Source organism: Aquila chrysaetos, chromosome Z, assembly GCF_900496995.4.
Source record: "Aquila chrysaetos chrysaetos chromosome Z, bAquChr1.4, whole genome shotgun sequence".
NCBI classification, from domain to species: Eukaryota; Metazoa; Chordata; class Aves; order Accipitriformes; family Accipitridae; genus Aquila; species Aquila chrysaetos.
Genome location: NC_044030.1, coordinates 9867981 through 9895632, shown reverse-complemented (window position 1 = coordinate 9895632; position 27652 = coordinate 9867981). Strand labels below are relative to the sequence as shown.

Below are 27652 nucleotides of genomic sequence, written 5' to 3'. Positions count from 1 at the left end.
CAGTCTTTCTGCATTCCTTTTAAAAATACCTCAGTTTAAAAAAAAAGCAAAAATTACTGTTCTCTTGTGGCCTATTGCAGCTGATTAATCCAGTTGCTAAGACCTAATTCTAGCCCCATCTAATTAAACGTATCAGAGAAAATCCCAATATAAAATCAGGTTGATACTAATTAATAAGGCTAATATGATGAAATTTTGTGCATTGTATATATTTCAAGATTATTTTAATTACTGTACATGTTCTTACTTGACCTGCCCTGGAAAACTCTTGAAAGATGGTGTAGATTTCAACTAATGTCAAAAGCAGGGCATGCCTGAGACTTCTTCTCTGACACCCCTGTGTTGCAAAACGTCACTGTCTGCCTGATATCTGGCAAAAATGTAGGATACACAGTGTTATCTGGGGCTCTAAGCAGTGGCCCTGGTTCTCCATTTCGTTTCAGACCATAAAAGAAGTGCAATAGAAAGGAAAGGCAGCACAAACTCCCTGGGAGACAAAACTACCTCCATTTGCAGCATTTGGAGTTGAGCTGGAATTGTTTACCATCTCATAGGATAAACAAATCTATCAAAATGTATCAAAGGCCTTCCCACAGAATCTAGGAACAGCATCTCTCTGGACTTTGAATGTTACTTGCTCACCTGTAGGCTGTGTGGTTCAAGTGTTTTGCTTGGTGAGGGATCTCTTGCTGAGGATTTACCCACACAGCAAGCAGTCAAGGTGATTCTGACTGTTACCAAGAAATGTGCCTGGTTCCATTTAATCAAAAGATGCTTCAAAACTATCCACTGCATAGCAACAGACACTTTATCCCTGTAATCAGGAGAGATTATGTTTCAAAGATCCCTTACATCTAGATTGTCCTGTTACTGATCTTTTTTTCTACTCTGTACTTAAAAAACCCCCAACAAACCTTCACATATCATTTATTTCTGTGTTCCCTTTAAATAAAAAAGACGTCTGCAACCTCTAACCTGAATCTCCTTGGCTTTAGTGTAAGTAATTTGTCTGATTCCCACTGGGAAAGGCAGTTTAAATCTAGCCCATGCAATACAAGAGGCAGTCACCACATATATCTGGTCAGGACAGTCTATGTGCTCCCAGTACCTGTTTCTAGCAGTGACAGCCAGCTCCCAGCCACAGCCACATTTTGGCCCTGCAGACCTTCTGCCACCCTGCAGGTGTCAGAAGCCCAATTGCAGAGTGGTGGAAGGGGTCTCCCAGAGCTTGGAGGGGAGGGGAGGGGTGCTGCTGCTGGCACAAGACTCACCCAGGCTGCAGCCTGCTCCTTGCTCAGATATAAAGAGCAGTGAAGAGGAAGAGCCAGCAAGGAGCTGGCTGCAGAAATCACTCTGACAGCAGATGTGTCAGCTCCTGTATGTCTTTTTTTTCCACTGTGTCCCCAAGCCCCAAAGTGCCATGTGTGTTTGCTCTTATTGCATCACCATGTGGGTGCAGTAAGTCTGGTCATGCACAGGGGAAGGGTGTGTGGAATAAACCCCACAGCAGTTGTGCTGGAAGTATGCAGGAATGGTGCCAAATGAGCTTGATGTCATCCAGATGTGAGGTAGATTCAGCCATCCAGTGAGCTGTTTTCACTTTGGAAATGACAGGCAGAGTCTGAAGGGAGTATTTGGCCAATAAAATGCATCATCAGGGTAGTCCAGGGTTCTATGATGATAAAGCAGACATGGAAGTCTCTGCTTGTATAAAGTCTTACGTGTATAAAACGTAAAAAGGCTGAGATATCATTCATCACCTCACATTACAGGCCAGATGAATCCATTTACCAAGGTAGTCCACCATGCGCAACTCTGTCAGTAAACACACTGTAGTCCAAGGCTGAGATAGATGATGCCTTCAACCAATACCCAGGTTAAGTTCTTTGCAAAAGCTGGCAGTTGTGAGACCCCTGATGGTAATTCCTTTGAGTTTTGTCTACGGACAGAACATGCTAGCTGACCTCACTTTTTTTTTTTTTTCCCTGCATTACACAGGGGATATGTGTTGTCCATAACTTTAAAGGCACTCATGGAGCTCCTTCTAAACCGAAGCCTGAAGACCCACGAGGAGTGCCGCTAATGGCTTTTCCAAGAGTGGAAAGTCCTCTGGAGACTTTGAGTGCACAGGTACTGCAAATCCTCTCACCCGGACCATCACCAAGCACATTTTCTGTTATGGCAGAGTAAAAAGTAGCTGTATACATAACTATACAGGGAGCTGTTTTATTCCTGATGTTAAGCCCATTGAACAGAATGAATTTGCATCGGGGGAGAGTTTGTTTTAAGGCATTTATCCCTTAAACTAGCAAATACTGTACATCTTCTGCCCCTGTGCATGTCCAAAGCTAAAGCAGTAGGGTTTCACTTGCCTCTGCATATTGTTCGTGATAACAAACTTTTGCTTAGAAGAATAGAAAACTGAGAGAAAAGTAAAGATAATTCTGCCTAATTACACTTTGGAATGCTTTTGGGATGTCTTAAGGATTTACTCTAACATTCGTAATCCTGAGAATAAACTATGATGTCCAGAAAAATATTATAGAGATTAGTTTTTTATCCTTATTACTGTTCAGTATCTTCTATAAAAAGAAGAAATCATGTACTGTTTTTTAACTCCAAGACATCATCATTAATAGCATTCTTTCAAGTTTCAAAAAAAACAGGCTAGCAGGAGCGTCATTATTGATGGTGTTTCTCTTCTTAAATTACTAAATTCAAATGGCTTGTGTTGGTGTAACTGAATTATACCCAGTCCTTTCAAAACAGACAAGCAAATGCCACCTGCCAAGAATTTCTGGGAACAAAGAGGAACTGCAGTTTATCAGCTATCTGAAATGCCCTAGTGTAATTTATTTGTTCTTTAAATTGTTCTTCCTTTATTAGATGGCCTGTCATTCCTGTGTACATGGTGTGTGGCAAGATCAATAGTGACTTTTGTTAAACCCTTTGACAAATAAACTGAAAATAGGAATTAAAAAAATGGAAGAGACACTGTTTCTAGCTCCTGGAAATACTTTGCTTAATTGAAAAGTCAATTTTGATTAGGCAAAGATTTGCTGGAAGGCCTTCAACTAAATCTGCAGAACTGTGTGCATTAACTGTTCTCTTGGTGGATTTGCAGTCCAGAAACTAAGTGCTACTTATGTATCCACATTGTGTCATGTATGACAGAAGGGTTGAACAGGTGAAAATATTCACAGACTGTGAGAAAAAATTTGTCTAGTCAGCTATTTGTATCTTCTGGACTGTGAAGTGTAAGTAGGGACTAGGCCTTAACTGTTGATGTCCTCTATAATCAACAAGATAATTTTCTCTGATTCAGGGTATCACTCTCTAAATGACCATACATCTACCATGCAGGAGTAGATTGGGAAAAACATGATCCCACTCTGAAGCTATTATAAACAAATCCTTGGGAGTGCCTGCTCCTTAGTGTTTCTTCAGATATAGGAGGTGCATCATCCTTCTCTGTGCAGATTTCTGCATCTATTCCCACTCTTGTTTTGCTTGCACCCACACCGATGCAGCATGACACAAGGACGACTCAGTACTGCCACTGAAGTCCTGGACATTGGCTTCCAAGAAGGTTAAATCAAGACTGTTGCCACCTAAAGAGGACTTCTGTGTTGCTATATATCTGTGGCTGCATGTGTTTTGGCATAATGACCCCACCTCTGTATGGTTTTAAGCTCTATGTGTTCCCTAGTAGCAAACTGTGTAGGATCTACATGCACACATCACATGAAGCCAGACCATGGTCTTTTAAGCTCTTCATGACTGAGGACAGACCTACTGTATTAGTTATGTGACTGTATGAAGTGCTTGAGCCTGTACTGACATGTCCCTCTGGACAGGATCCAGACCAGTTTGAAAGTCTTTATTGAAAAAGTCACACGTTGTTTTTCAAGCCTGTTAGTGCGCGTTCATAGCCCAGAAGCAGGGCTTGAGTTTCCCAGCACCAGCTCAGGATAGACAGCAGTCATGTTTGCAGTGATCTCTTCATTTTAAGGCCCTACACTAGCTGGGCAACAGATTTTATTAGTGGACATTTTTCTCATTCATTCTGCACATTAGGTATGTAAATGCCAACTTGTATATAAACGTTCATGTGTTTGTTTGCATTTTCCTCTTTGCAGAATCACTCTGCCTCTATGACTGAAGTAACCTGAGATGGAAGATTGGCAACCGAAGCTATTTTTTATTACCCTCCAGTACAATACTCCAAGACACACAGTTACTAAATGTCTAACTGTGATGACCAGTATTATGTTATGTCTAGTTAGAGGCTAATGTTTTGTACTTTTTTTGTATGAGGAAGTGATGTAGCTTGCCCTGATTTTTTGTCAGCTTTAATATTATTATGCCAGAATTTAAAAGCAAAACAGAAAAAGAACAAAAAAAACCCTTTTCTTGTTTAAAGTGTGCACTGAGGAACTACATCTATGGAATTGTTGATGTTGTTATGTGATATTTGTACACAATTTTTTTTTTTTTAATTTTTTAATTTATATATCTTGGGGAAAAAAAAATAATTCACTTTTTCTTACCATAAGAAGTGCTTCTACCAGTGGGTCAGATTCTGATCTGAGTAAGCTCAGCATAGATCTGAAGTAATTGCATATATTTAAATCAGATTAAAATACTGGTGATCAGGAATCTAACCTGAATGATACTATCAACAAGTAATAAACATCCCTTCTTGATTCAGTGAGCTACTTAAGCATTCCTTAGCATTATGGACTTCAGTTAGCCATCCATTTCCAGACTACTTGGCAGACTTGAAGTATGTCCTTAAGCATCTTACTGAATCAAAGCCTGATTGTTCTGGTGTGGGTGATTGTGCTAGTTATTGAAGAATAACTAAAACAACATACTCAGTCTGCAATATATACAGACTGGACATGAAAATTTATAGTAGTAGCTGATAGCATGTGAGCTGACTATATCATCTCCCTAGATCTCCATTCCTCCCCGAGGCCCAGCTAAAGCTCCCAGTGAAACCTGGCTTCAGGAATTGACTATGGGGATATACAGCCACCACTGTGGAGCTGAGGCTGTGCTTTAAGTGTTTCATAACTTCATCATAGATTTGTGGGGTAACTAGTAACACTGGTGCAAAGGAAAAGTGACACCACCTCCTCAGTGGAGTGGCATTACTTGGCGTTCAGTTTGGCGTAACCAGGAAGCCAATTTTGCCCCAACAGTGTAGTTTTCACTGAGGGGCTTTGGCAAGTCAAAAAGAGAAAAGAAACTGACACAGTTTGTAGTAGCAGTCTGCATTTTTGTAAATTCTGCCATACAGAATTTATATCAAAACTGCTATTTTACAATTTAACAACTTTGTTTAAGGATTAAAAAGACAATTAAGTGTGGGTGGGGGGGGGTGGGGGGAAGAACGAAAAAGAGCCCATTTACAATGGCTAGAACTGGGGCAAAGGCTTCATTACATGACTTTTCACTGTTTCTAGGATTTTCCTGCATCTCATTCTTCTAGCATGGTGATAACTGCTGTGTGTCTCCTTTAAAGAATGGAGCCTCTGTCTGTACTTTTACTGGAATGTTTACCTCACATTTCCATGTTGGTTCTTCTTGGCTTTTTTTGTATATTTTTTCCAAAACAGAAGCAAAAAAAATTATCAAAAAACCAAAACGTGTAGCCTCGTGTCTGTCATTTGCCTGTGACACAACAAAAATTTGGGATGTCTGTTTGTGTCTGGTCTTGCGGTGTTTCTTCCAGGTTGGTATTTTCTTCTGGCTTTACTGATGTCTGCTTCAGTCTTAGGAGTGTAAGGGTCAGACTTGGGCCATGCAGGCTGTCTGTGACCATAAGGAACCATTGATAGTGTTCTGGGTCCCTCACTACAACTTTGATCCAAATTCCACATGGGAAATTTCTGCTTCATAAATGTGGCTGTGGAACCAGTCCTTGTTCTGCTGTGTTAGGAGAATAATGACGTTTTAGGAAAGCTTATCAGCAACGAATACTCCAGTACACCCAGTCAGCAGCACGTTAGTCCACTCATACTGCAACGGGTTAGCAGGGGGTTGAATTCTAAAATAAAAACTTTATATTCTGTAGCCTAGTTTTTGCAGCTGTGGTCCCTGGAGTTTTATTCCTCCCAAGTGTGTTGTTACCACAGCATGAATCTTGCATTCTTGGTCAATAGCTTTCACAGAATTGGTAGTGATGTTGTCCCCCTCTGCTTATCCTCTAGTATGATGACATGGGCAGTCTTTCTGAAGGTGGAAGATGTGGGTTTGAGTTTCTTCCCATCCTCCAGCTTGAAGAAGGATTTGAATCTCCGTTTTTCCACTTCCTGAAAGACTGCTTTATCCTTCCACTGACAGTGCAGCATGGTGAGAGACACCCCTCTCCACTTTGAAATAAGCAAGAAAGCCCTGCTCTCTTCTTTGACATGGATGCCTGCACCTGGGAGATGTGAGGTCTGCAGGTAGGTGCAGATCCACAGGGGTCTGCATGCTTGTTTGCAAGTGCCCAAGTTCTAGATGACTGGTTAGATGAAGCTAGACCTATCACACATGTTCATTGCATTTCCTCTTGGCTAGCTCTATGTGTTTGTTACCATTTTAGATTTATAGTACCCTCAGCCTTTTCCAGTTGACAGATAACCCCTTGCACAGGAAGTCTAAACCTAACAGTATATTTGCTTTTCCCAGGTGCCTTTCCCTTCAGGAGCAATGTGTGTCCACCTCCTGGAATCTCTGACCCAGTGAAAAATCAGTCTTTAGGTAGCCTTTGGTTAATTTCTTTTTCTTTAGTTCCTGTTCTGAGGCACATCATTCTCTATGCGCTGTGTACAGTAAGCTTAGGCAGCTAACAGTGGCTTCTGTAGTCCTGTGTTATGACTAACTGCGTAAAATAAACACGTTGCCATTGGATCATCTCTTAAGATGGATGTATGGCCATTGGGCTGTGCAGTTTCATGCACTTCAGGAATGAACCTGGCCTACCTAATGTTACTGGCAGCAGTGTCCCACCCCCCTGCTTGGGGGGGTTACCCAGCTGGATGGTTGTGGCCTTCCTCTGCCCTCCCAGGCTAACTCCCATCTGACAGGGAAGTGGGTACCCCTGCAGACCTGGTGTTCTTGCTCCTCCTGGTGTGCAGATTGCGCCGCTCAGCTGCACAAAGGCTCTGGAACATGACTCTTGGCATTAGGAAAACCACCTGCCCCTGTCTTAATTGAGTACCTGTACGGAGGGAAAACTGGCACATCTCATTGAAACCGGAGGTCAGCATTAGAAATAAAACGTTCATCCTTCCCCAAACACGAATGGACAGACTTTGCCGATGCCCCCACAGGCTGGCAGACACAGTGGTGTAGGACAGCCTCCCTCAGCTGGCTGTACACATGCAGGAGTCTCTTCGTAGTGCACCACAGCTTTCTCTCATTCACGGACACACCAGTCCACCCAGTCTGGCATCCAGTCTCCCCGTTAAGAAACACACTCCTAACCTGGCTTCTTTACACTTTCTTTTTGACCTTCTCTACTGGTTCTGCCTAAAACAAATGAAGATCAGCCCTCTGGCAAATGCATGGGTGGGGCTTTTATTTATTTATAACTTGATTCAATAGAAATTAAGTACTTTTGAAAGCCCAAGGATAAAAAAAAAGTGTTTAAGCACCTAGAAGTCTTAGTCCTTCCATGGCACAGGTATTCTATGCAAGACTGTGGTCTCATTTCAGACTTCTGCTTTTTTACCTTGTTACAAGCAGTTAAATGTTTTGCATCTCAAATACCCATGTGGGATCTTCCCTTGTAGGTTGGCCCCTGCAGCTTCTTGCACCAGTGTGCTGATGGAAGCATGAAGTTTGCACCTCAGAGAGACCAAAGTATCTGAGATTAGGGAAATGCCAATTTGACTCAACTCGGGCACAGCAAAACACGAGACGAGGCTGTTGTCATGCTCCCTTCTTACCTATCCTATTTTTCACTCTTCTGTTTTTCACTCTCTCTTTTGATCACGTTAAATGAGCTATGGAAGTTACATACTGGGAGAGACACAGAAGGGGGGAATGAGCAGAAAGTGCAACTACCACTGAAAGTGTTTTTTTAGATAAGAAGTACTCAGTAAGAGGAAACAAGGAGACCTAAGTATCTCTCCTTTGATGGAAAGAAGACATAATTTAATGAAAAAAATGCTTCCAATTCATTGCTCCCAAACAGCCTCTGAAGCAGACAAGATGACGCCAATTTAGCTATCTATCACACTGTGTTTTTCCATAAGCTACAGGGAAAAAGGGATTTGTGAACAGCCAGCCTTCCACAGTGACCAGTGAAAGATCCCCAGTCCCCTCATGTTCATCCCGCAATGGAACACGTAGTAGTACACTTATGCTATTCTGTAATTCCCCAGGAGTCAAAAGGAGGAAAGAACAGGTTTCTTTAATCTCTTCAGAACTATAAGAAAGCAGCACTTGAGAAGTTTGCTGAATGAAGAAACTGAGCACTATAACACACAAAAGCAGCAGTTTCTAAGCGTGCTTCAGGTATTATACACTAAGAGAAACCAGGGGAGCTAGGGTTCAGGAGAGCAAGCAGTATAACCAGGGTATTGCTGGATCATTCCCAGAAATACCAGACATACAGAATCTAACCTCAATGTAAACAACCTGTTTTGTAGAAAACATTCACAAAGCACCATGCATTTCTCAGACTGTTGCATTCATTTTCTTGTCCTGATTTCACTGCTTGCCTCCTCTGATTAAAGGCAAACCTACACCATCAGTTACACAGGAAGAAAAACTAACATACAGCTATTACATGTTTTTCCATAGCTACAGAAAAAAATAACATATAGCTAACATACAAGAAAAACCAGTAGCTATTAGAAGCAGCAACAGAACTTACAAATATAAAAACGGGGTCCTTTGACAGACATGGAAGAATTCTACAAGCTGCTTTGATGGCAGCAGCTGTTTTTGTTGGGCTGTTGGAGAGTTCACCATTACTGAGTTAACAGATTTCAGAATTCCATTTGGCACTATTTTCCTGTAGCAATTTTGAGTAAAACAAGTGGTTTTATTTTAAGATGGCACCTGTGATGGCTTTTAAAAACCTTATTGCTGACCGGGTCTTCTTCTCAAGCTCAAGGGGAAAAAGAAAAAAAAAAAAAAAAAAAAGCTGGCTTACCTCCCTACTCCTTCCCCAAGAGTTTGCTGGTCCTGCTAGTCTTGGTGGCCAAGCTGAACAGGGCTCCTGACACAGCCAAACTGCACTCACAAAAGCCCATTACACAGTTCACAGCTGGACACAAGAAGTTTATGAGGTGAGGGAAGAAACTGGGGAGTTGGTCTCCCCTGTTTATCCCCACTGGACCCTCTAACTGTTGGGCAACAGGGTAAAGGCCAGAAAGCATACATCAGTACCATTACTGCCCACACCACATCAGTTTCACAAGGAGAACTTCCGCTCTTTTTTCTGTATGTAATACACGGAACCAATGAAACCCGAGGATAACTAAATGAACTTTTATTAGTGATATTCATATATTTGGTTGCTACCACAATAAAAGGGCTCTGCTTCTGCTCTGCAGCCCTGCCTTAGGAACACAAGCAAAGCAAAGTGATGCTTCATGGTGCGACTCACTGCTCCCAGGTAATCTTCAGGTTTGGGGGTAGCTCTGCAGCACACAGTTCATCAAACTTGGAAGCATCCTTCACAGGAGTGCTGTAGAAATTCAAGACATCCTCAGCACTGCACATCAGGTGGAGCTGAGAGTTGGGGACAGTGTGACCAAGTTCTGCTGCCAGCTGAGCCAGGAGGCGATACTTTAACCTGTTTTCTTTGAGGGGTGTCTGCTGCCAATTATCAGGAAGTGAGGGTCCAAAAATCTCCTTGACGTGAGACTCAAGGCAGCTCTGTACATCCTCTGGAGGAAGATAGCTTCTGCTGCGTGGTGGAGGACAGATCAGGCTGGGTTCACTTTTCTCTTCATGAACTATTTTGTCTGCTTCTCCTTCTTTTTCCTCCTTCCTGCTGACACCAGACAGAAGTATTTTCAGTCTCTGGGCTACTTAAGACTGAGTCAGAGCACATTTCTATTCATAATCTTTTAATATTGGACTCAACCTAGCCTGTAGAGAGTTTACACATCCCATGGACACAGCAGGTTCGTTATGCATGCAAGAACAAAAGTGCATAGGCTAGACCTTTGTTTTCCCCCCAAATGCTGCTTGCCACCCAGGCTGTCTCTACACAGCCATCACCAGCCTAGCTTATTTTACTGGTCTGAGTGTAAATAGGATTTTAACCAGATTAATGACTTGTTTTCCCAGTTACAGCTCCATTTTCTAATCTGCTGTGGAAAACAAAAGGATAACAGAAAATAACCACTACTATAGAAAAAATTAGTGTGCACGGATTAAAAAAAATACAATCACTAGTTTTAACTAGAAAACCTCCCCCAAGTTATTTGACTTGCTCACATGCCACAATCCAGTCAACAACACAAGCGTGGTGTCACCCAAGAAGTGATACAGAAACGACTCTTCTTCGTTCCCGTTGTAGTACTGCCCTGAAACGTTTTTTCCACACCTAGCAAATTCCCTTACCAAAGCGGGTACGCGCATTAAAAGGCCTAACTCCGCACCGTCACACCCGCCTGCCAGCAGCGCGCCCCCGGCAAGGACGGCGTGAGGGAGGGCACTGGTTGCACGCCCCGAGACCTGCGACCCAAGGCGCTCTGGTGCACGAAAACCGAGGAGGGCAGGTCTGCGTGACCAGCCGCCGGTCTCCCGACTCGGCCGCGGGCCTGCCCAGCACGCACACACACACACACACACACACACACCCGCCGCCCTCGGCCGGTCGCAGGCCCAGCACGGGGAGGCAGCGGGGCCAAGAGCCGCCAGCGCCTGCCCTGCCCTGCCCGCCCCCGGGAGCCACCCCCCAAAACACAGGGCTGGAGACCCTTCCCCCGCCGTTACCTCAGGCCGCCCCAAAACGCCCTGCGCGCCGGAGCGCCGAGGCCCCGGCGCCGGCCAGCCGCCCGCAGGACCGCCGCCATCCTGAGGGGAGGACGAGCCTCTTCCCGCCAGCCCGCGCGGGGAGTCACGCGGTTCCGCCCCGCACTGCCTCACGGGAACGGTAGTCCCGCCCGTCACGGTCGCCCCCGAACCGGCGCCTCCCGCCGCCCCCTCGGTCCGCCATCGCCCCGCCATCGCCCCGGCTGCCCCACGCACCCCGCGGGGCGGGTACGGCAGAGGCCGCAGGCGCGGGAGGGAGGTTTGGCAGCCGAGTGCGTGGGGCGAGCGCAGCGTGAGGCGGGGAGCCGCCTCGTCACCGGCTGCGGCGTTAGCGATCGCTGCGTGCGTGGGCCAGTCGAAGACTTGGCGGCTGTCTGTGGAGGGTTGCGTCCCGTCTTTGGGGGGCGATGGTTGCCGGTGCTGTCAGCCGGCCCCTCTCCGCAGGGAGCGGGTGCTGTAGGCCGCGTTTCCGATCCGGGCACACAATTATATCGGGGTATCACTTTTCCTGTTTTTCAAAAGGGTGTTCGTTTTCAAAAGCGAGAAATAGCGCTTCCTCTGTAGGCAGCGTGGCGTTGCTTCATGGTGGTACGTTCGGCTGATGTCCGCTTGCTCCGGCCACAAACGCAAGGAGCCTGGCCGCAGCCGCCAGCTGCATCAGGCACGGCGCGTGTGACGTGTCCAGCGAAGGAGCAGGAATTATTTGGCAAAGCTACAGCTGTAGTTCCATAAAAGCGTGAGAAGGTTTCTTTTGCTGGTTTGGGGGAACATTTTTTCCCCTCTTCGTATTTTAAGAGAAGCAATCTACATAGATCAGAAGATCAGTAGGATGTTTCTCATCAGGAGCAGAGGTTTATTTGAACTCGGGTGCGTGGAGACCTACAGGACCACAACTGAACCAGGAAAGAGGTGTTGTTCCTGACTCTGCTATCAGCCTTTGGAGTGTTTTTTGGCAAGTCACTTGCTCTTCATTCAAGGTTGAGGTCAGGACAGACTAAAAGCATGCATTAATTACGCAGTGATTGTATCCGTGTGAAGGAGATTGGCTATTTATTGCCTGTGTGAAAGAGTGGTTAATAATGCAAAGAACACAAGGAGGTTACAGGGCAGTGATTTTCCCTATTTTCCCTCTCCTTGCTGGCAGGAGCAGTGGGTGCCTGTGGCTGGGAGGAGCAGCCTGCAGAGCAGGGTGGCTCCAGCTGCGCAGGCTTGGTCCCAAGTGGTCCAGAAGTGTGTGTGGGTGTCTTTTGGGTTGCGTACTTTGTGCTGGCTGGTGGGCTGCTCCATGGTGTTGCTCGTTGATGGGTGTAGCGTGTTGCCGGGCAAATATTCTTGTATAACCTTAGGTCTGCTATTTCTGCCATTTATGCCTTTTTTGATAACAACTGTCTAATTGTGCTTTAGCTAATGAAGCTTATATCCCTAAGAGGTACATAGCAACATACCAAAGGTCAAGCTGTGGGCCTCCAACATCAGCCTAATTATTCAAGCTACACCAGCAGGGTAGGCCAAGATGCCTCCCTGCATGTTTTTGTGGAAAATGCCACCATAAAAGCACTTTGGCAAAATAGTCTTTGCACAGCACCAACTCAACCTGTGCAGCCCTAACTCAGTGTATAGCAGCCTCATCACACCAGCCATGATTCTCCAGAGGCAGAAGAAGCTTCTGAAGGTAGTGTTATTTATCTATGGCCTGAATCCCATGCACTGCTCACCATATACATCTCTCAATTTTTCTCAGTGTCTGTCAGACTTCAGTCAGCAGGATTAACCTCTCCAGCTGTATCACTATTGAATTATTTCCCTTTCATCTCCTCAGGGTTTCCCAAGCTCACCAGCTGTAACGCTTTGAGACTTAATCTTTGCATAGGCTGCTGAAAACCACAGATGTGTGAAAGAGACTGTAAAGTTTATACAGAATAAAGAATTGTGAGACAGAGATTAGTTTCAATTACTGTTTTATTCCCATGATTGAACACACAGTCGGGTTTTGTAATTCAGGATTTTGGCTGCAAAATGTGGTAATGGGCAAGGGTATGTATTTGCATTGCTAGGGAACGACTTAATCTGCCTACGATTCTGGGGACTAAGTTTAAACCAGAGGGAGAGCAGGTTCATGATTCATTGGCGGCTGTTGTTTGTTGTATAGAAGGAATTCCCCTTCCTTGGAATGTGCAGATGAAACAAGAATATTCCCTCGGTAAATTGTGGGAGCATAGGGTAGAGACGAAGCTAATCCATTTTATCTCCAATTTTGTTTAGGGTAAGGGAAATTAGATTTCTTTGGTTTTCTTTCATTTCTGAACATCTTCCACCTTGCGAAGAGGGACAGGACGGAGGAAGGTTCCTGCGCTTTCAGTAGGTGTAGCTGGCAGTGAAAAGGGACTGCGTGGCAGCTGTGTCAGTCTTCCCAGCCACAACGTACTGTCCTCTGCAAGCCAAACTGTTAATCTGAAAAAGAAAGAGAAAGGAGGGGAAAACAGTTAGCTTGGAGTAAGAAAGACAGATGTAGAAAGACAGCAGGAGTAACCAAGCAAGGCAAAAATAACAGAACAACATCCCTGGTGAATATGAAGCACCAGATGGGGCGGGAACAAGAGGAGCCTTAGGAAGGTGACAGCATGTCTCCCTTCATGGTGAGCAGCTCCTCCCTGTACTGCAGGGAAGCCTCGTACCTGGGCCCGCTTGCGGAAGGCCTCCTGTGCAGCCTTCTTGTTCTCGCTTTTGCCCACCCATGCTGCCAGGGCAGAGGCTTGCAGGGCTCTCCCGTATGAAAAGGTCAGTTTCCAAGGCTTAGGCAGAGGGGACTGATTCATGGCATTCAGGTTGACAGAAGCCTCCTCTTCACTCTGACCTCCAGACAGGAAGCAGATTCCTGCAAGAAAAAGGTTTCGAGGCTTAGAAATGAAATGCTCCAGCCACCACAATCCCTGACTTTTATGTGCCAGAGGAGTGAGCATGTCAGATGTAGGAGCAAGGCCAGCAAGAGGGACAGTGTGAATGGATACATAGGAATGAATTGGGAATCACCTGGAACGGCAGCCGGAACGGTGCGGAGAAGAGTAGTGACAGTTGCTATGGCTACATCCTGAGGGGTGTACTTCTTGGGGCAGGAATGCCCAGCTGTCACCATGTTGGGTTTCAGCAGTGTCCCTTCCAGGTAGACATGATGATCATTCAGGGCCTTGTAGACAGCAGCAAGAACCTGAAAACAGCAGGATTGAATGTAGACCTCTGCTCAAATCTTCACCTCAACCTGCTATGGAAAGACAACTCATTCCTTGGGAGTGTGAGAAGATCAAATTGAATTTTGCTTTCTCATGAAATTTATCACAGGGGTTGCAGCCCTGGAGACACCACTGCTTGTGAGATGACCAGGATACCACTCTTCATATTTACTGAATTTGTCCCTGCAAGCTGAGGTACTGAAAAGGTGGTCAGTGGTTTTGGTCCCAGTGCATCTTTTTGAGATTGAGAATGCTTATATAGGTGGTTCAAGTGGAAATCCAAAAGCATGGATTCTACTCTCACGTTCACTATTAACTGCGAGCAACTCATTTTTGTGATGCAGTTACGAAGTACCTTTTTGGTCGAAAATCCTTGAGATCTGTGAGCACAAACTGCATAAGATCAGCTACTGATCTGTGAAGGGGAGGAGAGGGGCAGGAATCTCTTACCTTTTCTGTGACATACTGACAGCGTTGGAGATCATGGTCTCCATCAGGCAAGATTTCCGGCTCCACAATGGGCACCAAGCCATGCTAAGGAAAGAAAAACAGGGAAGTCACTAGGGTGTGGAAGAAAAACTGTTCTTGTCTACCCTGACTTTGGTGGTATTCCTTCTTGCTGCACTGCCCTTCTACCTCATCTTTCCCAAAACCCTCACAGAGATCCGCCTTTCAAGTTACCTATCATGTTATCACAGAGAACAGTGAGAAGGGGCAACAGCATCTCAGGAAAGGTTGATGGAGGGTAGATACCTGCTGGCAGATGCTGGCATAGCGTGCCAGTGTGTTGGCATTCTCTTGGATGGCAAGTTGAGAGGGTGTTGTGCTGGTGATCTTCAGCACTGCACGCCACTTGCCAAAGTCAGCACCATCTTTCTTGTACTGGGCGCAGCGCTCAGCCAATCCATCCAGCCCTGCAGATGACAGAACAGTGCTTCACTGAGAGCAGTTCTTTAGGACATAGCTCTGAAAAGTACCATGACACCAGCCAAGGCTGCGACTCAGGGTAGTCACCCCATGGCTTTTGCTGCACCAGTCATAAGTTAGGCTCCTTAGATCTCTCCTTACCTTGGATGGTGGTTTCTCCATTTGTTCCTGCTAGGGGTGCTGTGCCTTTATCCAGCTGTGGAGATGAGGAAAACAGGAAGGGTTACAGAGAGATAGAGATCAGTTACAGAGAGATAGAGATCAGTCTTATCTTCTTACCCATGGCTAGTCTGTCTTTGCAGGCTGACTGTGAGTGAAGCATGGGGCTGAACATGCTAAGGGTGCAAACGAGGGAAATGTTGGAGCAAAGGGGAGGCAGAGGAGTGAATTGGTTAAGAGGAAGGGACAATGTGTAGATGGCCACAGGGAATGGCTCGAGAGCTCTATCAGATGCGGAAAGGACTGGATTTAGGTTACTGCATGGAGGGATTTAATTGCGGCAAACGGTGAGTAGATGCGAGTTGGTGAATGAAAAGTTCCTGCATTAAATGCACATGTGCTCCTGGTTAGTTATATAAAAGCAATGCAGAGAATGGTGGCAGAGATCCTCTAGTTATTTTAAAACCAAGCACAAAAAAGAAGAAAAGTGTTTGGCAGGAGAGAGTGCAGCCCCATATATAATTTTCACTGGAAATGGGTTTTAGATTGTGCTGCCATCCAGACATCTGCAGATACTGACCTTTATTCCCACCACAATGCCTTTTTCTTTGATGAGAGCGGGAAATGGCTTTCCAGTGCTGTCTTTCTGATAGAGAGTCTCATGGAAGAAGATCACTCCCCCAATGCTCTGGTTGATGGAAGCATCTGAAGAGAAGAGGATCTCTCGAAAAGCCCGGCGATTCTCCTCTGTGTTCTCCACATTGATCCTCTGCAGCCTGTTCCCCATGGTACCTAGCGAGGTGGACAAAGGTTGGACGGAGAGGTGTTAGGCTTGGCTGGCCTCCTGGTCCCATTATGTAATAATGAACTGGAGCTTCAGTTCAGAGCTTCCCTTCTCAACCCATAGTTGGTCACCTTTTGTTGCCCTAGATGCATCCCTGCTTGGCTGAGTTGTTCCTGCTCAGTCAACAGCTTCTAAGTGTTTTTAATTTACTCCACTGATTTCAAAGACAAAGCAAACTTAACTGAAAAAGTCTTGGGTACTGCTAATTGATTGATATCCAGAACTCACCCACTGATTCATCTGCAGCTAAGATCCCCTTTCCTGAAGCCACAATCCGCTGAGCAATGTCTGAAAGAGCTTTCTTCTGCTCTGGAGACAGCGCTGGGAATTGGTGGGTCATGTTGACTTATCTGTGGAAGAGAATTACTGTTACAAGCTGGGGGAGACTGTGTACACAAACTGGGAACCAAAGATACCACTGAGGTGTTTCTATGGGAGGGCAGTCAGTGCTTGTCTGGACCATGTTATCACAGGCACACGCACAGAAATCCATTTGAGTTCTTCTTGAGTTGGTGTGTCTGGCAAAACCAGAAGAGAGAAATGCAGGAGTCACACCCTAACGCATCCTTCCAGAACCAAATTGGGAAAGACTCTGCTTTTTACATGGATTTGCTTAGAGACTAAGGGAAGGTCAGTCTGTCATAAAAACATGCACCAAGCTAACAAGTATGCTGATTGCAGACTCTGCGAACTTCTTTGCAAAGCACTTATGACTTTTTGGTCCCAATCAGAAGAATGCCAATTATCACATTGCTTACTTTTCCTAACAATGCCCCTCTCCCATGCCCTGGCCTGTGTTGGTGGTATTTGCTATCTTATCTTGTGTAGTTGACTTTCCATCCCCACCCTCCTGCCTTGATTTGTAATTCTGTCTTCCCCATGGCTGCTTTCAGAACTGTAGTGCATTGCTTGCTCTATGGAAAACCTGGGTGTTTAGAAGGATTCACCACCCATGTCTATCTTTTCAGCTGTGGCAGGGGCTTACCTGCTGCAGATACACAGCACCTGAAATCCAGGTTCTGTCTTGTTATGACAAAATGCTTGATCTTATTGAAGTTTTGATTATATGGCATTAAATTACAGTTTCTCAGATCATCTGAATAGTCCAAGTTACTTCCCTATGTGTATAAGCCTGTGAGCCTGAGACATAAAGGCTGTCTTCCATCTGTTTATCATATGTGATAGCTAAAGCAACACCCATGTTTTTATCAGCGGGTGGTAAATCCATGAGATGAATCATTAAAAAGACCTCCAATACCAAGTTTTCCTCCAGAGGGGCAGGCCTCTGGGCAGCATCTGCATTTTCTGTTCCCAAACTCAGCCTTAGAGAGGAGTGAGAACATGCCATTTCTCATTTCACTATGTGCCAGAGATGGCCAGCAAGTATGTCTCCCTGTATAAGCATGTACGCAGCCAAGTCCTCCATCCTCTTTCCCTGCACACAGATATTATGTCGCCAGGGAATCCTTGTCTTGCCCACCCTGCTGGAGGGTGTAATGGGGAGAAACAATCAGGGGTCTGGCTACTTACTCATGATACGGTAACAGAGTTCTGTGCACCATGCTAAATGGTGCCAAAATTTTCTGGCAACAGTGCCATCACAGTACTGTGACAGCTATAAATTTGTGTCTCTGATTTGTAGTTGAAGGTACTTTGGTATTGGTAATGTTATTGTGCAAGATTCAAATGGTGTTGTCTACCAGTACAGACCAGTCAGATGCAGTGTCCAGATACCTGCTTTACATTTTTGTGAGTTGTTTGAGGCTAGAATTCATCCTATGCAACTTATCAGTGGTGAGTCATTCTAGATTTAGAGGGAATTTGAAGGAGTGTGTGATGAAGACTGCGTCAGATGAGGGAGAGTTCCCTCCTTTAGCAAGCACTGAAATGTCTTGCTGTGGTCCTGCAAAAGGAGGCTTTGCTGCACTCCTCTCTCTGTATGCCAGGCTGTGGCCAGACCTCTGGGAAGCATCCTTCTACTGTGGTGACCCCAGCTCCATCACTCCCAGCTCTTATCCTGTTCAGCCCACCTAAAAGAACTCGGAAGAGCTATCATGTATACTGCATAGATAATTAAGTTCACCTGTAACCCTCCTTATCCCTCACCTGCTTTCTGTGTCTGTACATCTCTTAGAAATAGGAAACTGGCTTGTTACTATGATTGCTGTAATAATAGTTTGTGTTGTAAGCACTTCAGTCAAAACCATAGCACTGCTAAATAAATTGCTATGCAAAATGATGAGGAATCACTCCAGGAGTTCACAGTCTGTGCAAAAAGGCTGGAAAATTGTGATCCGGCAAGAATATGATCTTGCCCAAGGTCAAAGCTAATGAATTGCTAAATCAGTAATAGGATTTCAGAGTTGCAGTTTGGTGGTATGCTACAGCATGAGTAGGTGTATCCAGATAATCTTTAATCCAGCTAGCTGAATTACAAGATCGTCAGTCACTCTAGTTATGTTGTTATGGCTATACTTTTTCTCCAGCAATGCAATAAGCAATGAGACTGATGTCTGTTGTATCTTACTTGTTTCCAGTGTTTGCATAAAGATAACAAAGAGACAGTTATCACTCAAAACCAGCCTGCAAAGCAAATTGCCAAAATACGGAAATACGAGTTTTCAGTGGATAATGCTGGTCCAAGTGAGTACTTTGAGAGACTGAAACACTACAGTATAGTTCCACAATGATGAATTGGAAGACAGCAGATTAGTTCCAGTTTCTATACAAGTATCTCACTGAGTGTGAAGAAGTAGGTGGAGATTTGCCAAAAGGTTCCCGAAAATGATCTATAAGGCCATGGTGAGTGGTTCCCAGCTACCCTGCTGAACTACAAGGACAAATAAAATGCACAGTGTTTCTAACTGAAATGGTGAAGAAATGAGGGCAAAAGAGCAGTTGTAAAGCTAATGATAGTTCTAAGGTCCAGAATGTTCAAGTACCCTTGATTTAGGACTTCATTTTTCTGTGATTCTTTCATGAGGAGCATAATCTCTGAGGATCTTCCCCATTGGATTCAGAAAGGGCATCTCTGCTGTAAGGTACTGCTCTGAGCATTTAAAGGGGAGTGGAGAAGTCTTACACTTCAGCAACATTCACTTACACTTCGTTCAGCTGCTTTGTAAAGAGTAAGCTCCCAGCACACCCACAGAAACATTAATGTCCCCCCTTAAAGAGCTGGATATGTCACCTTACAGGTCCTGAGGAAAAACAGTTGTGCTCAGGCTGCCAAAGCTGGGCAGCTCATTTCATTCTTCCAAGAACAAAGCCCATTTGCCTTATTATTCTGCTTTATTTGTTTAATTTGACAACTTTTGCAGGCAGGAAAAAGCTTGAAGGAACTGTATTCTCAGTAACAGTATCTAGGAGTTGTCCCACCACTAAAGTTTTTCAAGAAATTTTATTTTTATTTACCCATTTTAGGCTGTGGGCTAGCATCATAGTGTCACAAGCTCAAGTGATTTCACATTAATTTGACATTGTATGAATACAATGTATTCTCTTCATGGTAACTGCTTACATAACATTTTTAAAAAGTGGAAGAAAAAACAAAATAATAAAACTGCACAGCATGCACAAAACCCCCAGCTTTATGGCTACCTTGAGTGTTTGTCAGGCTTTAGCAGCTCCTTAGGCAAACAAAGTTCTTTGTTCAGCCTCCAGCCTGTGACCAGCAGGAGGTGAGGGTGGGGGGAAAGGGGACAGCACAGTTGTAAAAGTAAATATTGTACTGCTGAAGTCTCAAGTTTTTCTCAGCTACCGTAATGGAGGACTGCAGGGAAAATATCTTCATGGATATCAGCACAAGCACTGCATCCTGTTAATACTAACAGTGAGAACTAAAGGGCAGAGGCAAGACAAACAGCAGAAGGAACAAACTGTTACATTCCACTTTAGGTTGTCTTAGAAACATTAATACTTCATTGGCATCTTTTCTTTCCAACCACCTCAAGAGACTGGCATCTTCTAATCTTACAGAAAATCTCACCTGAGTCCTGGTTTGCAGATGGGAAAAGATTGCATTAGAATCTGTAAGTTTTTCTCTTGGGTGTCTTCGTTGCCTTCTTTTATAAAATTGGTTCCAAAAGCGCAGGACCAAAGTCTCAAAATACAGTTTGTATCCCATGCATTTAGCTTTTCCTGTTCAATTACTGGTCAACACAGCCGTTCAATATCATCTCTGACAGTTAGCAATACAAACCACATGTGCATGTCGTTGCACTGTGCCCACAAGAGATTCTGCATCCAAAGACCAGGGTTTGAAGAAGTGAAAGTTGCGTGTATAAATAGATAAATACCGTTGCTGGGGAGAATGAAAAGTATTCAAAAATTTAGCCCATCGCATGCAGGCACAGTGTTGACCTGACTGGATTTACTCCTCCTTTACACTTGTATGCTTAGGAGAGACAGACACATAATGAGTTATGCACCTTATATTCTCATTGCAGCGGATAAATCTAGTTATTGGCCTCACTTCTCTATGGAGCTCCATTAAAAAGCTATTTCTAAGTAAGACTGGTTACTTGGACATTGGGCAAACTGATAGGTATGAATGGCTGGGCAAGCCTGGCCCCATCTTGCTGACAGAGCACATTCTTATCTAGCCTGCAGATGACACCAAGCTGGCAGGACTAGTTGATACGCTTGATTGCTGGGCAGCCATCCAGAGGCTGGACGGGGGGCGGGAAGAGACCAACAGGAGCACCATGAAGTTCAGCCAGGACAAATGCCCAGCCGTTGCCTGGGGGGCAGAGCCCTGGCAGTGATCCCACCAGGGATGGTGGGACAGGGGAACAGCTCTTCGGAGAAGGTCCAGGGCACTGTTGGGCAGCGAGCTCAACAGGGGCCAACAGTGAGGGCCAGCAGCATCCCGTGTGACCAGGGGTCCGGCCCAGAGAGGCAAGGGAGGACAGGGATTATCCCCCTCTGCTCAGCACTCTTTAGATCACATCTGGGTGCTGCATCCAGTGTTGGGCTCCTGCAGTACAGGAAACATACTGAAAAACTGGAGTGAGTTCAACAGATGCCACTGAGAAGGTCGGGGGCTGAAGCACTTGCTTTGCGAGGAGGAGGCTGCAGAGCTGGGTCTAATTCAGCCTCGAGCAGAGATGGCTTCGGGGGCACCTCTCAGCAGCCCCCAATACCTACAGAGTGGTAATTCAAGAGGCAGAGCCAGGGTCTTCACAGTGGCATGTGACGGGAGGGTGAGAGACAACAGGCAGAAGCTGAAACTTGAGCGATTCGGACTGGATATGAAGAATTTTTTTTCACTGTTGGGACAGCCAAGCAGTGGAGCAGGTTGACAGAGAGGCTGTGGTGTCTCCATCCGTGGAGGCTGTCAAGACCCACCTGAATAAAGCCGTAAGCAGCCTGGTCTGACCTTGTGTCTAACACTGCTTTGAGCAGGAGGTTGGACTGCAGACCTCCTAATGTCCCCTTCAGCCTGAATTAGCCTGTGACTCTGTGTGAGGACTTGCTTTAGGGAGCTGAAGTGGCAGTGGTGCCTCCTGTACGTGTGAAGGAGCTCTGAGGGAAGAACAGGATGTTTCTCCCTTTATCTTTGCAGTGGGAGTGAAGGTTTCAGTATAGCAAAATGTTTCATTTTTGGGTTCTAAAAAGTGAGTCAAAGGTATGGGACAAAAAGAGATACTCAGATTTCTGTCACCTAGAAAAAGCAGCAGATGTTTTTGATTGGCTTACTAATTTCACCATCTTGATAGGTCCTTTGGGGCATATATGATGGTAAATTGTCTGGTTGGTTTTTGCTCTTAAGAGGGTGAAAACAAGGGGTTTTCCCATCTTCATGCTCTGTCTAGGGACCTTGCTTCAACATCCTATCTCAAGTGGATGGGAGTATGAGTCCTGCAGTTCCACATGAGCCTCAGAGCTACACTCAAGCCCTGAGCAAATGTACCCCCAGTTCATCTCTCTAGCAAGTATGAAAGGAGGTTATGTACTTGGGGACCTGGCCTCTGCAGTCAGTGGAGAGCACTCCTGGAGCACTCATGACTGCTAGAGATGGCTGAGGTGGCAAGAAACTGGTTTCTTGGCAGGAAGTGTGGTCATTAGGGTGAAGCTGCTTCTCTTTCAGGGCTGGGCTCTTCTGAGAGAAGGTAAAAAAATGCTGCCAGACTTGCATGAGAATTCAAGTCTTGTACTGCCAGCAGGGGAGCCTGGGGGAAGCAGTGGTGAGGGTTTCAGGTGGGCTAAATCGTTTCGGGTGCCAGGCACAGGGAATAGTTGAGGAAGTGATGGAGTATCACAGACTCTGTGAGGATTTGAGTTTGTTGAGCAATTTTCTGAAGCTGGCTGTTCGCAACTTGAAAGGTTACGGCCTAAATATTGCAAGAGCAGTTTTTAGTTTCCTGTGCTGCAGACTACCTTAGATCCCCCTACCGAAGAATCTTATCCACACTACTGCACTAATACTTCAGAATAAGCTGCACAACAAACACGCATAATTACACTTCTGTCAGTATCAGTGTTTGTCAGGACCAGCTGCATTCTCCAGTGATTCTTTCTTCTCCTTGCGAAACATAAATTTATGTACCCCATAAGCATAAGCAAGAACATACAATACAAAGCACTAGAAAGCAATGCAGGTATGTTATTGCTCTAGTCCCCTTACACTAAGGATTCACTTACTCCAGGAGTTCTGAGTGATTAAACTAAGTTAGAAAGCCAGTGTTAGCAGCAAATGGGTCACATTGGAAGATCACTGCAGAATGGCTGAGTGCTTATTTCTTGCAAGCTGTTCCTGGAACAAAAAAATAAAAACAAAACCAAAAAGAACTCCCCAAGCCCACTTTAGATAAACAGATCGTGTCTCAGCTGCTGATATACATACCACCTTTACAGTTTAGAAATGAATTATACTTACTTGTTAGTGGACAGTGCCTCTGCTGCTACAAGCTTCTGGTGAGGTGGCTGCAGGTGAAGAGACCCGGTCCTTCTAATCACTAACTTTTATAAAATTCTTGACAGGCTTGGTTTTGGTTTTTTTTTTTTTCCTCCACTCCTTCATTCCCTCTCCTCCCCAGGCTGGTTGGGGAGATGTCATTGCTCGAGGTCGGTCATTGGCTGTCAGAGCACAACCACACACAACCAATGGGACCTCGTCTCGCTCCTGGGGTTTCTCCCCTTTCCCCTCCCCTGTAGATATAAGGCCATTCAGGATGCTGTGAAACGGAGACATTTTCCAGTTATTTCAAATTATTCCTCCTCTTTCTAAAACAGACTGAAAAGAACTACAAGAGGAACCATGGAAATTGTTTACAGGGAACTTGGGCATAACTTTCCGTTTAGGAATCTGGAAGCTTATATGTAGGAAACCACACAGTGCAGGAAGGAAGAGTAGAAAACAAAATGCAGAAGCAAGAAACAGATCCTTAATTGACGTGAGTTACTGTCATTTCAGTGGCTTCCTAAGCATTACACTGATTTTCCTCACTTGAAAATTCAGCACAGAAACATATTTTTCTTCTCCAATTAGTATATGGAAAGGCAAAATGCAATGCTACAGTACCAGGGTTCATGAAACTGCAAGTTCTGATTTCCTTTAATGCAGTGTATGTGTGAGAATGATAGTTATCAGAAGAAATATGCCCACATTGAGGTGCACAAGTGCAAGCCAAATTTTCTACCAAAATCCCATTGAAACGCTTACCCATATTACAATGACATACAAACTTCTCAGTTGCTTAGCAAAATTTTCCTATGAAAAATGCTAATGCTCTATAAAGGGTATATCAGCATTCCAGTTTATATGAAATCACACTACAGCTATTCACCAAATCTAGGTAGATAGACTTGATTTTTTGTTTTTATTTTATTTTTCCCCCCATACTGCAGGTCAATACTCCTGGAGGGAAGTACAGCGCAGGGACTGTTAGGCAAACATCATACCCTCAGCAGCAACACGCTTTTCGACCTTGGACATTAGCATGTCTTTGCCACAAACACCCAGTGTTTGCCTGAAGAATGACGTAGTTTCTCCATTTGTTTGGCTCATGTAGTGACACCTTTAGCCTTTACACGGACATGGTGAGACATCTGATTTCTCCTCTCACTGAGCAACACTGTCTTCATTAGGGCACTTCCTCCTTGAGCCTGTCTCTTCTAGAGCTGCGTGCCAAGATCAGTGCCTGTAGGAGATCTTAACAGCTTACATGCTGCCAGCGGTAGCACTCTGTGACAGTCAGAAGAGAAACCTCTGAAAAAGCTGAGGATACAGTCCAATTGAAGCTCTTGGGCTTGTGTTGTTTTGTTTTCTTTAACGTTCTCCTTCCTGATCCATAGCTTTTTGCTGAAGAATGCCGTGGCACATAACGTGGACATAAAGCCTTCCCTGCTTTACATTGTTTGCTTTATATTCCATTTCTCCCATCCTAGCAGAAGGATGAACCCCATGGTGTATTAAAGTTTCTCCACCATGAACAGAGGCATCTAGTATGGATTAAAAATATTTTTAATGAAATACACATTATCTAAGACCCTCTTTAGACCACAAAGGTGTCATACCGATGGTCTTCTTCAGGGCCACAGAGAAAATCAGAGTTTGAGTCCCATCATTCCTGGTTTGGTTAGAAGCTGTCACAGGTAGGAAAGTACTCAGAAGTGTTTCTTTCCCAGTGTCATCTGTGATAAGGTCTGACAGGCTATTAGAGAAATGTTGGGGGGAGTTTTGAAAAAAAACAGTGTCTGACATTTAGAAACCACTGTAGATAATCCCCTGCAGCCCACCTTGCATTCTTAACTCTTTCAGAAGTGTGTATATATATATATATATATATATATACATATATATGTATTTCCAGGTAGGTAATGGCTAATATGTGTCTTTCTAGTCCTTCTGAGCCAATATCCAGCACTTCAAGCACTAGGATTACAGGTTCTAGCAGAGATTCTGAGGACTGAGGAGAAAAAAAGTGAATGGACACGATGGTTAACTTTTTCACTTAATTTATGAATGGGAGCCTTTTCAGGCAAGAATATGGAATGAGCAATGATGCTAGATAATGTCACTGTAAGGTTCAGTACTATTAACATGCAGACCCATGACGCTGACCATGCTGTGCAGAAATTAGTAGTAGAGTGATACTAAAACACTGGAAAAGAGTATATGCTTTCATCATCACAGCTGCATAATCATAGTGTGGGGATACTTATACCTCTAAAAATTTGGTTATAGTGGTATCAGTTATCCTTAAATGATAGGAGGAATAAGCTTGCATCATGAGGGGAATGCAGTGTACTTGCATTTAACCAAGCAACTAACCTGCCCCATAAAAAATATCAAATCATTGCCTGCACTAATTTTTCGACAGCAAAATTCGAGTATTGTCCAAGTTGTAAACCTGTCTCATTGAGTTAGTGTTTGAACTCGTAGTATGGGCAACTCTCTCAGCTTTCCAGTGACTCAACTAAAAGCCTTTTTCAGAGTAATGTGATGCAGGCATAGGGCTGTAGCTAGCAAAAGGCTGGCTGCTGGTGTCAGCACCCTTGGCAGAGGTAGCTACATCTGGACATTACTTTGACAGAGATTGAATTTGTGGCCATGGACAGCATGATTTTGATACAGATGTCACAATACAGGAAGACTGGGACACCTTTGGTGGACATGGAGTGTGACGAATACCAAAACCCTGGTGGAAGATGTATTCAGAGGAATGAAGAAGATCAGGAATCAGATTTGGGGGCTTCAGGAAAACAGGAGGTAAAAAGAGGCAGAGATCATGCAGATGAATGTTAAGGGGTACAGATAACAACTTTGTGACAAAAAGTGGCTCGATAATGGTGTGAAACAGATGCCCTCTTGTAGCATCCACTGTTGTTTGTGTTGCCACCCGTCTTAGTGGTATGTGGGGTTTGTCTTCTGCAGTTTATAGGGCTGGCCATGCAGGCAGAGTTTCTGGTAGGCGTTCAGTTCCTGAGGAAGCATCAGCTCTTCTCTGCCTCCCTGGGGCTTCCTCATCTCCCTCTGCCTCTGGCATGGGAAGGGGGAAGTACTGCAAAGATCCAGGGCTGAGGATAAGGACAGGGAGAATGGGAAGGGAGGGCAGTTGAGCTAAAGAACAAGTACTCTCAGTTATTGGTATTCTTAAAAATAATTTTACAGACTATTGCAGTGACTGCTGATCCACTTTTCTAGTGAAGAGAGAAATATTTTAATAGAGCAAGGATTATATAACTACTTTTGAGAGTTTTGGATGTGTGAGAATTGATTACTTAAATACATATCTAATCTAAGTATGGTGATTGAAGTTTTTCTGCATGGATCATGGCTTTTTTATCTATTAATGAGAAAGCTGATATAAACAGTATTGCAATATAAAAATATTTATAGCTCACTCAAATCTGTGTTTGAAACATCACTGCAAACAAGATGCATAACTAGTAAGAGAGCTTAAATGTTCATTGTTGTACCTTTTATAGCATGGAAACAGAAAATGGTGGTCAGCTATATAAAAGATGGATATTGTTAAAACACAAGCGTCTAGCATTTCCTCTGACAAATGTGGCACAGCATAAGTGAATTTTGTATTTGAATGGCTTGGAGATTTTGCTGATGTTGACTTTTCCATCTGAAATTACCATACAAAAGCTGGCAGAACTATAAATTAAAAAATTTTAAGGACCACTAAAAACTGTCTTTACAGGTGGCTTGATTTATTATTCAGGTCTTAATCTGTGCTTTTGCCTTCTTGAGTTTGACAAAGCAAGTAGTAGATTTTCACAGTAGAATATAATTTAATTGCTGTCCTTGTCATATCCAACCTCGCTGTCAAAGGATCTGTCACTTCTGCACTGAAGTTTTGAGTGAAGATTGTTGCTGGATGAAGTACAATAAAGCTTCCCTCTACACTTCAGTAAATGAAGTACTATTAATCTTACCAACACTTTTGTATGTGGTCAGACTAGTAAAAGGGTTTGAAATGGAATGGAAAAAAACACTGGAAGTTGGAAGAATGTCTGAGTATATTATGCATCCACGTGAAAAACACCTGGCTCTGTGCGCCCCAAGAGAGTGCTGCCTGCGTGATGGGGTTAAAGTCTAATCAGAGCAGATTTGAGCTGAGTGGAGTCTGCCTCTTCCTCACGTCTCCACACCATGCTCGATGTTTCCTGTTTTCTGTACTCTGCAGTCTTGCTTAACTGTCTCAAAGTCCAGCTTGTTCAGCCCTATCTAATCAGAGGTATTGTTTATTAAGTAAGTTGTTTGTTTTCCCCATTCACCTACAGCCCTCACCCCCAATGCAGAGAGCCTGGCTTTTAACCCCACTGAAAGAAATCACCTGTATTTCTGGCTCCACGGCAGTGTCTGCAGTCATGTACATCAGGGAGAGTATGGATGGTGTTGGGCAGAACAGACTCAGGCCCACAAAGAGCACTGAGGGGATTGCATAGAGAGGGTTTGCTTGCTCTTCATTCTTTGCATCTTTAAGCAAACAAACACCATGTAACAAACACCATGACTTGGAATGAAAAACAGGCAAGCACATAT

At 44.4% G+C, this 27652-nt stretch overlaps 3 protein-coding genes and 1 long non-coding RNA gene across 5 annotated transcripts in view; 1 reads left to right on the top strand and 3 right to left on the bottom strand.

The window, feature by feature from the left end:
- Positions 1–5653, top strand: part of PLPPR1 (phospholipid phosphatase related 1) — a 135709-nt gene extending 130056 nt beyond the window's left edge. The window contains exons 7-8 of the mRNA XM_030003749.1: positions 1999–2130; positions 4140–5653. Of these exons, the coding sequence (XP_029859609.1) occupies positions 1999–2130; positions 4140–4172 (165 nt within the window). The 3' untranslated portion in view covers positions 4173–5653. The remainder of the gene's footprint in view (positions 1–1998; positions 2131–4139) is intronic.
- On the bottom strand, positions 5271–27617 carry LOC115336546. The gene is made up of 4 exons (XR_003921815.1): positions 27605–27617; positions 27426–27429; positions 7102–9445; positions 5271–5937 (listed from the first exon to the last, which is right to left on the bottom strand). It is a non-coding gene; the product is annotated as an uncharacterized LOC115336546 (long non-coding RNA).
- MRPL50 (mitochondrial ribosomal protein L50) lies at positions 9482–11106 on the bottom strand. Of its 2 annotated transcripts, none has more exons than XM_030003750.2 (2): positions 10954–11106; positions 9482–10003 (listed from the first exon to the last, which is right to left on the bottom strand). In XM_030003750.2, the coding sequence occupies exons 1-2, from the start codon at positions 11031–11033 to the stop codon at positions 9610–9612; spliced, it is 474 nt and encodes a 157-aa protein (XP_029859610.1). In that variant the 5' UTR covers positions 11034–11106; the 3' UTR covers positions 9482–9609. The 2 variants fall into 2 exon arrangements, with proteins under 2 accessions (XP_029859610.1, XP_029859611.1); XM_030003751.2 differs by having other exon boundaries at positions 9482–10000; positions 10954–11100.
- ALDOB (aldolase, fructose-bisphosphate B) lies at positions 12934–23264 on the bottom strand. Its single transcript, XM_030003748.2, has 9 exons — positions 23030–23264; positions 16378–16499; positions 15886–16097; positions 15288–15342; positions 14973–15133; positions 14670–14753; positions 14023–14197; positions 13668–13867; positions 12934–13443 (listed from the first exon to the last, which is right to left on the bottom strand). Exons 2-9 carry the CDS (start codon positions 16487–16489, stop codon positions 13348–13350), a joined length of 1095 nt encoding a protein of 364 aa, XP_029859608.1. The 5' UTR covers positions 16490–16499; positions 23030–23264; the 3' UTR covers positions 12934–13347.
- Positions 27618–27652: the final 35 nt, after the last annotated feature.

Excerpts from the sequence above, each read along its gene's own strand:
- ALDOB (XM_030003748.2), bottom strand. The coding sequence starts at position 16,489 with ATGACCCACCAATTCCCAGCGCTGTCTCCAGAGCAGAAGAAAGCTCTT. Across the intron at positions 15,343-15,885 it reads GCATTGTGGTGGGAATAAAG|CTGGATAAAGGCACAGCACC; the intron begins GTCAGTATCTGC and ends TCATCTCCACAG. Across the intron at positions 13,868-14,022 it reads CGTTCCGGCTGCCGTTCCAG|GAATCTGCTTCCTGTCTGGA; the intron begins GTGATTCCCAAT and ends TTTTTCTTGCAG.
- MRPL50 (XM_030003750.2), bottom strand. The coding sequence starts at position 11,033 with ATGGCGGCGGTCCTGCGGGCGGCTGGCCGGCGCCGGGGCCTCGGCGCT. Across the intron at positions 10,004-10,953 it reads GCGTTTTGGGGCGGCCTGAG|CAGGAAGGAGGAAAAAGAAG; the intron begins GTAACGGCGGGG and ends GTCTGGTGTCAG.